At 36.9% G+C, this 13,664-nt stretch overlaps 1 protein-coding gene and 1 pseudogene across 1 annotated transcript; both read right to left on the bottom strand.

Annotated features, from left to right (window-relative positions):
• Positions 1–466: 466 nt before the first annotated feature.
• On the bottom strand, positions 467–1,408 carry LOC138383735 (olfactory receptor 6M1-like). Its single transcript, XM_069468776.1, has one exon. It carries the CDS (start codon positions 1,406–1,408, stop codon positions 467–469), a length of 942 nt encoding a protein of 313 aa, XP_069324877.1.
• Positions 1,409–10,854: 9,446 nt separating this feature from the next.
• On the bottom strand, positions 10,855–13,118 carry LOC138383736 (olfactory receptor 10D1B-like; annotated as a pseudogene).
• Positions 13,119–13,664: the final 546 nt, after the last annotated feature.

A 13,664-nucleotide genomic window follows, 5' to 3' on the forward strand; every position in this document is an offset into this window, starting at 1 on the left:
TCAGTTTATGTTTTCAAATTGATGACTTCAAAAGTGTTTGCCTTTAATTATATGTGGCTCCATTTCTTAAACTGTCTTAGTTAAGCCTACAACAACAACAACAAAAAGTACAAAAACTTTCCCCCTTTAAAAACTAAAGTTCAGATAGGCTAAGTGTTGCCTGATAAAAACACAATAAAGCCAGACTTAAAATTCAGATTTTCTTACTTCACTTCACTATTTGTCCTTAATGATATTGTGTGTGTGCACGGTGGTCCAAGAATAGAGTTCAGAAAGTGTTATTTTTTTTCTCTCTGAATTATCTCCTCTGAACCATAGTCAACTATGATACTTTGTCTCTGAGGTGGCACAAAGCCTATTCATACTTTCCCATAGATCTTTGATTTTCTGGTCTTGAAACATGTCCTTCTCCATGCTGTCAAAGAGTTGAAAATACCTGTTCTAAGCAACAAGCTTTGTTTAAGTTTCAAGTTATCCTGTGCAACAAGGACATAATTTTGTTGATTGCTTCCCTCAAGACTTCCTTTACCTTTTCATTTCTTAAACTATAAATGAAGGGATTCAGAAGAGGGGTCACCATTGTGGTGAGGACAGCTGTCACCTTGTCAAACTTCAGTGTGTGACTCTGGCTGGGCCTCACGTACATGAAGATGTTGCTCCCGTAGGCAATGGAAACAACGGTGATGTGAGAAGCACAGGTGGAAAAGGCCTTCTGACGTCCTTGAGCTGAGGGGATGTGCAAGATGGTAGAAATGATGTAGGTGTAGGACACAATGGTGAGCACCAGTGAGGTCAGGAGGACGAGAGAAGATAAGAGGAAGTTTATCATCTGGATGAAATGAGTGTCTGTACAGGCTGCCTGTAGCAGAGGAGCAATGTCACAGAAGAAGTGACTAATTTCCTTATAACAGAAAGGCAATCTGGACACCACAACAATTGGGCACAACACAGACAGGAAGGCTCCCACCCAGCAGCCCAGGACCAGCAGAAGGCAGACTCTGCTGTTCATGATGATAGTATAGCGCAGAGGGTTACAGATGGCCACGTAGCGGTCAAAGGACATCACTGCCAAGAGGATAAACTCCACCGTCCCAAAGAAAAAAAAGAAGTATATTTGGGTGATGCAGCCAGCAAAGGATATGGTCTTTCTTTCCTCTAGGAGACAAGCTAACAGCTTTGGAGTAACTGAAGTAGTGTAAAAAATGTCCAAAAATGATAAATTACTGAGGAAGAAGTACATTGGGGTTTGGAGGCTATTATCAGCCCATATTAGGGAAATGATGACAATATTTCCTGCTAGAGTCAGCATGTAAGTGAACAAGAGGACCACAAAAAGGGCAGTCTGAAGTTTCTGAAGAACAGGAAAGGCAGTCAGGGTAAATTCAGTCAGCATGGTCTGATTTTGCATGTCCATTGCAGGCAATGCTTAGTGGGCAGCAAATCTCTGAACAAATAACAAAATAATAGAGATGAAAGTCAGCTTAAGGAAGTTTCCAACTCCTAATATCTGTCATAAGAGTGAAGTAGAAGAAGCTTTGTGTGAGGAGTCAAGAGTGATTTGTTCACAATCTTCCTCTGACCCTGAAAATTTTACCTTGGGTAAATGATATTACTTCTTCCAACTTCACTGTTCTCATATTTAAAGTTTTTGGTTGAACATAATTGTGTCCATGGTCCCTCCAGTTCTAGTCTTTATGATTTAATCTCTTTTATGCAATGCTCCTTCCTGTCTCTTCTGCTCTTCCTGACCTACTGTTTCACCAGGTAAGTTCTGTGCCTAAGAAGAGAGACAAACTTAACTGAGAATACATTAGGAAAATGGAGAAAGAGAAAATTAATAAAACTTGAGTTGCTTTTCTCAAAGTTATTTCAACTTTGAAGGTAACTTCTAAATCAAAGACCAGGAACTATGAAAAGTGGCCCAGACAGTCACATGAGAGAGAACCTATATTTGTTTCTACTCTCTTTTGTTATTGGTGCTATGTGTTGAGTATTAATATAGTATGCAGTTGCACACACATTATTTTGATAAAATAGCAATGTTTTCCCTAAACCTATATAGTTTTGTTTTTACTTTATATAATGATATAGAAGTTTTTATGTCTATACTATTACAGAATAAGTAGGTCCATGATATATAATTAATAATTTGCATAACTTATTTTATATAGTTTGAAAAAGTCTTTATGGGAAAATGATTAGTGGATTTGTTTTGTTTTTGTTGTTGTTCCTTTACATGTTCCATCTGTGGCAGCATCCAGGATAATAACAAAACTTTCCCCTCTCATTCCCCAACTGAGTCTTACAAGTTCTCTCAAATAGTTCTCTTGTACTTTGCATTCTTTTGAGCCATTTGAAGAGAAGGTTATTAACATCAGTGCAAAACTTGGATGCTGATACATGTGTTAGAAACACTCAAATCTCTGAATACTGCTCAACTTTGCTGACCATCTTCTATTGCATGTCTATATATTTCAATTGAAGCAGTGTCCTTTGGTGTATTATTCTGTGACTTCCCCTAGTTTCAGTTAAAATGGCAAATGTATGAACCAGGAACTAGGCAATTTCTTGCCTTGGAGCCCACCAAATTCCCATTCAAAGGAGGTCATTTTCCTGAGCCTCTCTATCTGGGAAAAGTGAGCACCAGCAGCTAGTTTATTTTTATTATTATTTTAATTTATTCATTTTTTGGTCAACCAGTAGTTTTTTAGCATATGCCATGCATCATCCAAAGTTTCAGTGATGGAGCTATATCAATGGAAAATAAAAAATACAAAGCAAAAACAAAACAACATCCACAACAGAAAACTTCCCCTACGAAGCCTATAATGTAGTTAAGGGAGATGGTTAAATAAATAAGTAAAATAAATGCTATGAGCTTGACTGTGATAAGTCTCACAGCTAAGACTTTTTTTTCTAAACAGATTTTTCATCTGAAAATTTAGCTATGACTTTTTCTGGTTCCTGTAGTTGCCTCTTTATTTTTATTTACCACTCATTCATCTCATGAATCAAGGTATCCTAATTATTTTAGTAACAGGGCTTTTGTCTTCATCTTCTCTGTTCTAGACAAGGAAATACTGGTTTCTTAGAATTATTTAACATTTCTGGTTGTTGGTAAGTGAACTCCTTTACAAATGCATAGTGGCATTTGTTCATCTAAGAGTAACTTTCAAATGCAGTTGGAGTGGAGTAACTTGACTTGCTGTTAAATTTAGCAACAGGGCTCTTTTTACTTCCTTGACATCCTTGATCCTGGTTTCTACATCTGTAAAAGAAGGATATTGATCGTCTCCATATTTCTTCTCAGTCTAAAAATTTCTTTTGTTTTCTTTGAGGTCAAAAATTCTATCTTTTAATTCCCCATTATTTGAGCACAAGAGGTATTCATTTTTTTCTAAAAAAATAAATCCGAATTGGGGAAGTGTCTTCATTCAACATAGGGTTTCAGCTGTAACCTACACTTTCTTGGCATGTTTTACTTTTTCTAGTTGTTATTTGGGATCTACGTAGTTTTGGAAAGCTGATTGCTGCAATATTAATGCTGGGCTTGGGAAGGGACTCAAACACCAAAATGCCTAATAGAGCAGATCTTTCATGGTTTAGAGATGGGAGGGTAACAAGAAAGGGAACGTCTAGGATAAGAGAGAGACATTTACAATAGCAGGGTGCATTATTTTATTTCTTCCGTAATTTTTCAAATTGTTACAAGGTAGGCTGTTTAATCATCTTTTAAATTATCAAAGAATTTCAAAAGGTCATGTCTACTGAAATACGGTGTTTATACCAGTAGGAACTTTTTTTCTACAAATACTCTAATATTCTCTCCCTTCCTTACTGCTCCTGTGCCCAGATAATAAACTTCCAAACTATTTGCTACTGCACAAGGGTACTATTATGTCTGATTAGACAAGTAATAATGTTATTGAGGTCTAACATGAAAATAGAATAGAACACACTATGTAGACAAGTCGAATCGCTTTAGAATTCCATGCATTTCCCCCTTCCTCTCTTCTTCCCTGGTAACACTGGAAATGAACAGGTGTCTTATGGCAGAATAATGTGGATCCTCATGCAGCTGTCTATCTTCTGTCCCATTGTTCCTTCCATTTGTCTAGTTAGTTGCTTTGCAACATTGTTAATGTCCTATATTTTCTTCTTGCCTCTGTAGTCTTTTAGGTCCATAGTAGGAGCTTGATTCCCCTCTGGTATTGTAGGAGTTGGACAATTTGGGATCTTCAGAAGCATTATGCCATTTTTTAACATCAAAATCTGGGATAGTCAAAAACACATAGAATTGCTATTTGCCATGTTTGTGTTAAAAATTTTATCAGGATGGGGAAAAATGATATTGAGAGCTTTTTATTTTGCTGTATTTGGGTCAAATATAGTCCTCTGAGAAGGACTAAAGACGTACCATTACTGTCCCTAGTGGAGTCTCTTAACCTCATGAAAATGAACAAAACAAAACAAAACAAAACAAAAACAACTGACCTTTTTTTAGATGATCTCAGGGCTTCATCATGTCTAGGAAGAAAGGCCCTGGGCCCTCTAGACTACAGCAATCTATGTGTAACAGTTTAATTGTCACCTTGCCAAATTAAGGCTTTCATTTTTAGGGGCATTTTTTTCTCATCAGCATTTCTGTGAATCCTTAGAAAATTGAATAAATTGCACAGTTCAAGATTCAAGGATTAGGAAAATGTGGCATAATGGACAAAGTATCGCAGGATTTAGAATCAGAGAACCTGTGTTGAATTATTTGTTTGGTCACTTGTAGCTTTGTGATCTTTTAATAAGGGCCTTAAGCATCCTGAGTCGTATCTTTCTCATCTCTATGGTAGGGACAATCATGAGGCCAGACTCAGGGTCCTATGACAGTGCCACCAAAGTGATTAATACCTAGCTGATTTTCAATAAATGTTTGTTAAGAACATCGTGTTGGGGAAGGGTGAATAGAAATGGAGTAAGATGTGGTGGCAGTTGGGGGTTGGAGATAATTTCAGATCTTTGCTGCTATCAGGAAAATGTGAAAAAAATTAATTATCACTGAAGTATATTAAAAGCATTTAATTACATACTTAAATTTATAACATTTGACATCTGCTCTCACTAAAATTTTTAACAGATCAGTAATTGCACTTTAATTTATAAAATACACATGTAAACAAATTTAGGTAAAACAGACTGTTTAACATATAATATAGACCATTTCCTAAAAAAAGTGTACTTACATCACACTGATTGTAGAACAAATTGGTATTTTCTTCATTCACGTACGTTATGAAAGTTGAACTTGGAGTATTTTTTTCCTGCTGTATACCATCCACTATTCTTGAAAAGTTTTTATTACTCCAATTTTGAGTTCTATATAAATCTGTCTTATCTAAGACTCTTTACCATATCATACTTAATCTCCTTTCAAAACTACACCCAGAGGTTATTCAATTTTTCCTTAAATACTTCTTCTTCCCTTTATTAAAAGACTATCTTTTTGTAATCCCTGATTACTTTTTTCAGTTCTTTCTCTTTCTTTGTCCCACTGAAGAAGTCAAAGTCTTGACTTAGAATAAATCCCAGTATTATACTATCATTTAACCCTCAACACTTCCAGTATGTCTTAATCTCAGAACACTGTTCTGAGTTTCAAGCAATATACATTCTGGATGACATTTTTGTCAAGAGGGGCAGGATGGTTAGGTTTGGTGATGAATCAAGAACTAAGATACAACTGAATTAAGCGTAGGCCCTCTCCCTTTTATTTTAGATCCCTGGTAACTTCTCAACTCTCAGATTTTCTTTTCACTTGTACGAATGTGATTTCCACTCTATTCATTCACTTTCTATTTCTTTAGTGGATCCAACCAGAAAATTGGAATTTTTAAAAACCATAGAATTTCAGGTTAGAAAAGAACTTAAAAGGTTTAAGAGCCAACCTGATTCTAAAATAGTCTGCAACATCTTCAACAAGTTGTTGTCCAGTGATGTTAACCTCCCCATTCCTGAAGAATCTCATTTTACTTTAATAGTCCTGATTGCTAGAAAAATTTGTATTTGTATTCACTGAAATATCTCTTTAAAGCTTCATGATTTTTTAGACAATCCTGTTTATTCACCGGCCTTGTTGTGAATTGATTGTAGATGTATCCACCTTATTTGCTTTCTCCTGAATATAATATGACCTTGCCTAAGTCAAACTGATTGCAATTGTAATCTCTAAGAATGTTTTTTTGTTAACCATTAGAGATTTGGTTGAATGGCTCTTGGGACTATTGCATAAAAAAATTAATTATTATTGTAATCAAAGAATGTTAGAATTGAAGTAACTAATCACAATTACAAAGTTAAGGTCTTCTGGAAGACTCTCTTGGGTGCTCTATTTTGTTTAAAGAAAACTTGAGAGACTTGTTTCAAAGCCTCAGGGAAACAGAAACTTGGAAAACTTAAAAAAAAAAAACTGAAGTCTGGTAGACCTATACCTCCAAGTTTGTTCTTTTTACTTAAGATTCCTTTGGCTATACGAGGTCTTCTCTGGTTCCATACAAAGCATAGAATTATTTTTTCTAGATCTGTAAAGAATGATGATGGTACTTTGATAGGGATTGCATTAATTCTGTAGATCACTTTAGGTAATGTAGACATTTTAACAATGTTGATTCTACCAATCCATGAACAAGACAGATTTTTTTCATCTGTTTACATCTTCTACAATTTCTTTTCTTAGTGTTTCATAGTTCTCCCTGTATATGTGTCTCACATCTTTCGTTAAATATTTTCCTAGATATTTAATTTTGTTTGAGGCTATTGTAAAAGGTATTGCATTTTTGATTTGCATTTCAGCTTGACTGTTACTGGTATATATGAATGCCTCTGATTTGTGTGTATTGATTTTGTATCCTGAGACTTTACTGAATTCATTTATCAATTCCAGGAGTCTCTTGGTTGAATTCTTCGGGTTTTCTAGATATAATATCATATCATCGGCAAAGAGTGAGAGTTTGATCTCATCTGCCCCCATTTGGACGTCCTTAATTCCCCTCTCTTGTTGAGGGGAATTATTCACTATGTTGAATAGAGGTGGAGATTGTGGGCAATCTTGTCTGGTTCCAGTTCTAAGTGGGAATGGTTTCAGTTTTTCCCCATTCAGTATGATATTGGCCATGAGTTTATCATAAATGGATCTTAAACTAAGGTATAAGCTGCTCTTTGAACCAAGATGATTTACATATATGTATATGTCTCTGTATATATTTTAAAATCCATTTTATTGAGGTTTCATTTATATACAATAGGCAATTTTAACCATATAATTTGTTGAATTTTGAAAAGTGCCTTTAATCATATAACCACCATCATCATCACAACAATGGTTTACATATTTCCATACCTTGAAAAGTTTCCTTGCACTCCTTTGTAGTAAATGCTTTTCTTTCTCCACCTCATCCTCTACAATCATAGATATGCTTTCTGTCACAGTAATTTTGAATTTTCTACAATTTTATATAAGTGGAATCCTATAACATGTAGTGTTTTCTGAGTGACTTCTTTCCCTTAATGTGATGCTTCGAGATTAATCCAAGTGTTTCAGGTATTAGTAGTTTCCTCCTTTGTATACTGAGAGTTACGAATTGTATAGATTGTATGGATATACCACAGTTTGTTTATGTTTTCACAAGACAATGGACACTTGAGTTTTAAGTTTTGGCTATTGTAAATAAAACTTTTATGAGCACTTGGGTTTATGTTTTTGGGTGAATATTTGTTTTTCTTTCTCTTGGATACATTCCTAGGAGTAGAATTAGTATGTTGTATGGTAAGTGTATATTTAGCTGTATAATAAATTGTTAAATTGTGTCCCCCGAAGTCTTTGCATCTTTTTCATTCCTGCCACCAATGTATGAAAGTCCTCTAGTTGCACATTCTTGCCAACACTTGGTATTGTTAGTCTTTTTTATTTTGGTCATTTTAGTACATGTATAGTGGAATCATCTAATTTTATTTTCACTTTGCATTTTTTAATGAAAAATGGCATTGATGATCTTTTCATGCATTTATTTTGTATTTGTACATTATCATTGTTGAAGTATCTTTTAAAACATTTTGACCAACTTTTAAAAATTGCATCAGATTATTTGTTTTCTTATTGAGTTGTAAATGTTTCAAAATATATTTCAGATGCAGCCTGATTATCAGACACGTTTTACAAGTGTTTTCTCTAAATATGTGTCTTTTTTCATTTTCTGAAAATTTTCTTAGCTATGATTCCACTGAAAAGCATTGTTATTTCATTATATTGATGACATAAGGTTGATATCTCAATGTGAAGATAAAATGAGGACTGAGTTACAAATGGTGTTTTTTTTGTTTTTTTGTTTTTTTGTTTTAAATCCAACCAAGTTTGTGTTTATTGCTTGTTCTTTTTTTTTTTTATTTCATCTTATTGTTATGGGGGATACAGAATTGCAGGTTACATACGTTGCCCACGTACCGCCTTTCCCCCCAAATCAGAGCTCCAGGCATGTCTGTTCCCCAGATAGTGCGCATTGCACACATCATGTAGGTATATATCCCTCCCTTCCCCATCCCCCCTTCCCGAGTCAGCACCTTCAAGCGTTACCATTCCCCAAACGGTGCGCAATGCACTCATTGTGTAGGCATACACCCATCCCCTCCCCCACCCCCACCTCAGTCTGATATCCGATTGGTGTCGTTCCCAGATGTGTATTTAGGTGATGATCAGCGAAACCAATTTTCTGGTGAGTACATGTGATGCTTGTTTTTCCATTCTTGGGATACTTCACTTAATATAATGGGTTCCAACTCTCTCCAGGAGAACCATAGAGATGAATGGGACATGATTAAATTAAAAAGCTTCTGCACAGCCAAAGAAACAGTCTCGAGAATAAACAGACCACCTACAGAATGGGAAAAAAGTTTTGCATACTACACATCAGATAAAGGACTGATAACAAGAATCTATTTAGAACTCAGGAAAATCAGCAAGAAAAAATCAAACAACCCTATCAAAAAGTGGGAAAATGACATGAATAGAAACTTCTCAAAAGAAGATATAACAATGGATAACAAACATAATGAAAAAATGCTCAACATCCCTAATCATCAGAGAAATGCAAATCAAAACCACAATGAGATATCACTTAACCCCAGTGAGAATGGCCTTTATCAAAAAAACCCAAAACAACACATGTTGGCGTGGATGTGGAGAGACAGGAACACTCATACACTGCTGGTGGGACTGCAAACTAGTGCAACCCCTGTGGAAAGCATTATGGAGGTATCTTAAAAAGATTGAAGTAGACCTGCCATTTGATCCAGCAATCCCATTATTGGGCATATACCCAAAGGAAAAAAGGTCATTCTGTAACAAAGACACATGTACCCGAATGTTTATAGCAGCACAATTCACAATAGCAAAGATGTGGAAACAACCCAAATGTCCATCAACACATGATTGGATTATTAAGCTGTGGTATATGTATACCATGGAATATTACTCAGCTATAAGAAATAATGAAGATACAAATGGTGGTTAATCATATGACTAGGGAAGGAGTGGCTGATTAACCTGGCTGAAGTATAGAACCCAGTAAGGCAATAAAATTCTGAGAATTGCTTGGGCCAGAGCCACTAGAGATATTCTTCAAGAAACTATGAAATAAGTGATTGTTTCTGACAGCTCCAATGTCAACACAAGAGGCAAAAAGATTGAAGGGTTGTTTGGTTTCTGGGGAAATTGCACTACATCTGAGAATTTTGTTAGTCTCTATTAACAAAATTAGCAGGAAAAAAAACCTAAATTTGATTGGGGCTGTAATTAACAGCATTTTGTATTGTTGCTCCACAGAGCCACTTGAGTCCTTTGGCACTCTGCAATCCGTTTGCTCAAACAATATTAGAAACATCAGCAGTATACACTTAAACAGACCAAAACTTTACAAAGGCCTATGGCTGTCACCTAGAGATAATGACTTCAATGTTGGACTTGAATTACGTGAGGCTGCCTTCAGGTTTACTCTCTTTGATAGGTAATTGTTGATCATCAGTTAAAATTATGTATTGGCTTTAATTGAAACTTCTATTACAGCGACATCTAAAATTATTTTGAGAACTCATGGTTTTTATAGGAACAATATTCCAATAGAGACATAAGTGCCCAAGGACGTTACTTAATCAAATAGAAATGATATGTTACAAAAATATGCAATGAGGGGACCACTGTGGGTAGCGTTGAATATATGAACAGGTGGTTTCTATTGCTTTAAGCTCTACTTTGGATAGCCCTGATGAGTTATCTAACTCCAAAACTAAATAGAACCCTCCTTCTGATCAGTTATCAGAGGATGCCAGATAAGCAACATGGTTTACAGATAGTTCAAGGGTGGAAGATGAACATTCTATCTGGAAGGTAATTACATTGAACCTGGTTGATGGCTTTCTTAGGGTGTCATTATTATAGAATATTACTGAGCCAAGAGTTAAAGTAATATTTTAGACAAAATGTAAAATATAGAATGATAAATAATAGGGTGCACTGTTTCTCACTAATTTAGCATTCCAATAATTACCATATTATTTCCCCTATTACCATAAGTGAACTAAGACAAAATATAATAATCAGTGTAATAATGCTCTTCTCTCAGCTTGAATGATTACTTTTGTAAAAGTAACAATACTGTTGACCAAAAAAGTAAAAAATTGCAAATTGAGAGATTGAAACCATTATTTCTGACTGATTATTTATTCTTTCAATCAATTTGATGTAGAACAAATCAACAGGGTCCAGGGAGAGCAGGGAATAAACAGAATAGGCCTTGACCCCATGAACATGCTTTTGAAAACCCCCTTCACGATCCTCCCAATGCCATGTCACTGGCCATCTTCTTCATTTCACTTTCAGTGTGCATGTTATAGGTTTCAACTTGGGATGTTCCCATGCTGGCTTTGCTCTCTGCAGGCACTATAGGTAAAGGAAAACAAATAAGTGAAATTCAGATTAGGTACTGGTTCTGTAACACATTCAGAAAGGATCAACAAGAAATAACTGGAAAATACAGGGATATTTGCCAGAAATTTTGGAGGGAAACAGAGAAGCCTTCAAAGAAATCAGAATCCAGCTGGAGTTGGATCTTAGATATCAAACTCTTTTAGTAAACAGAGAAGCCAAGAACACACAACAATGACAGCTTGGACCTAATACTTTCCCCTGGTTGTGCAGAGCAAGACAATGCCAAGTGCAAACTTTCTAACACAGAATCATAGCACAGTCACTACTCCATGGATTCCCCCACCTACCTTCTGTCTTGACTCACATGCTGCCTGTTCACAGCCAGGGACTGTTTCCAGCTCTAAGCCCAATGGGCAGGGTTTAGAAGTGACATAGCACATGTACCTCTGGTTTGCCTGTAGGAGACCTGCCTCAGGTACTGGGTAGAAGTCTTTCTCTTTATAACATTTTATGATATAGAAGTAACAGGATACCATTTGAAGCCATGGGGATGCACTTCTCCCACTTTTTCAACAACTCTGAGAACAATAAGATGAGGGTTTATCCAATGCAGGCATTTGAAGACACAATAATGCAGAAGAGGAAGAAGTTCCAGTGTGGGGTGGGGAGAGGAGGAGAGGATGGAGGAGGATGAAGAAAATTAAGAAGGAGAACCAGAAGGTCCATGGGAGGAGTCCCATCCCTCCATCTTGAGCACTACCTTGTCCTCAAGAGAGCGCAGTCCAGAGTCAGAAAAACAGTCCGAGAGTCTTCATTTTGCCATTCGGTCCTTCAGAGTCCTTGGACAAGTTACATTAACTCTTTGAGTCTTAGTCCCCACGTTGTAAAATGGAGATAATAATACCTGTGTTCTCAAGCTCAAAAATATTTGTGAGAATAAAAATGTTTCCCAACCTACAAAGTGTGGTAGAAGTGTAAGCTACTCATGTGTCTGTACAACTGCTCAGGAAGGAAGAGCAGTTGATGTAATACTTTCCTCAGCAATGATTTCAGCCCTTTAATCCTCAGGCTGTAGATCAATAGGTCAGCATGGGGGTGACCAGGTTATTCAGGGTCTGAACAGCTGCGTGCAGACAGGGGCTTGGGGTTGGCCTCTGGTATATGAGGACCACTAGCAGGTGGAAAAGCAGGATGGCAGTGAGGTTGGCACTACAGGTGGAGAAAGCAGCGTCAGCCCTTGGCAGAGCAGACCTGCAGCATGGAACAGATGATGTGACTACAGGAGGAAAGATTAAGAAGAAAAGAGCCGAGGGGCATGAGGCCCATGTTGATGAACCCCACCATCTTCAGGGCTGACATGTCTGCAGAAGGCAGCTTCAGCATCATTGGAATATCAAGAAGTAATAGTCCACCTCATTGGGGCCACTCTGGGGCAATTGGAAGGTCAGAGTGGTGAGAAATGTCCCAAGGGGAGGATGGTGCTCACTCTGTGGCTCATGATGATGGTGTAGTGTAGATGGTGACATATGGCAACAAAGAAGTTGTAGGCCATCACTGAGTACAGGAAACTCTCAGTATAGCCCAGGAAATGGTGAAAGAAGAGCTGGGACCTGCAACCTGCATAGCAGATGGTGTGGCTGTTCCCTGAGAGGTAGAGCAGCATCTTGGGGGATCTCACAGAAAGGAAAACTATGTGAAAATAGACAGCTTGCACAGGAAGAGGTATATGGGAGTGTGATGCTGAGTGGAGACAAAGCCAGTAGGATGGGCAAGTCCACACAAGGGTGAAAATGTAGAAGGACAAAACAAAACCAAAAGCATCATCTCCAGACCCTCTATGTGCAGGATGCCCAGCAGGATAAACTGAGTCACCACCCAGAGCTTTCTCAGAGCTGTGAGAATGTTCAACCTGGAAACCCTCGAAACTCAAGACACCAAAGTCTAAATACCAGAATAAAGTTATCAAGCTTTTTGCTGATGACTGCACTGGCTGGGTTTTCAATAACCAACAACCTACTTTCTTTTGAAGAGGAAAAGTGAGATCATTATAAAAATATCAGGCAATAAGAAGTTTCCGTTTCAGAATCATGGTCTGTTCAAGTGACGAAAGGAATGTTTTATAAAGACAGATGTTTTCTATAGCAAGATTGAAAGTTTAGAGACATTCAAAGCCATCTCAGGTTAAAAAAGTTTTCATCATGGATGTATTCTGTTTGAGCATATTTATATTTTAAACACCCATGTCTTTATGTAACAAACTCCCATATTTTATGAAATGTTTTTTAAGTAGGTAAAAAAATGCTACTAATCCTTGGAAGACTAGGATATCTTGAGCAACCATTTTCTTTTTCTCACATTTATTTTTCCTGAAGCCTTTGCAAATGACTCCATCTCTAGTGAGAAAAAACAAATCAACAAATACAGCCAATGAAAAAACCTGACATCATGCTACCCAGCGTTCTTTAATCACTATTTTCTCCACTCTGGGTGCATGAATTGGCTGGTTCCTGGAATGATTCTGTGAGGACACGTGACTGTAAAATGCCACAGAAATGGCCCCTAGCTTAGATTTAGAGAAAAGTCTCACATGATTTTCTTCATTACTAGACATGCTTTTCTTCTTAATGCTTTGATTAGTAGCATCTTTCTTGGCTGCTTATTAAAATGTGGATGGTTTCTCTGTACAACTTCCTCTCTC

This window comes from Eulemur rufifrons, chromosome 6, assembly GCF_041146395.1.
Source record: "Eulemur rufifrons isolate Redbay chromosome 6, OSU_ERuf_1, whole genome shotgun sequence".
Classification (NCBI taxonomy): domain Eukaryota; kingdom Metazoa; phylum Chordata; class Mammalia; order Primates; family Lemuridae; genus Eulemur; species Eulemur rufifrons.

Coding starts and splice junctions, on each gene's coding strand:
- LOC138383735 (XM_069468776.1), bottom strand. CDS start 1,408: ATGCAAAATCAGACCATGCTGACTGAATTTACCCTGACTGCCTTTCCT.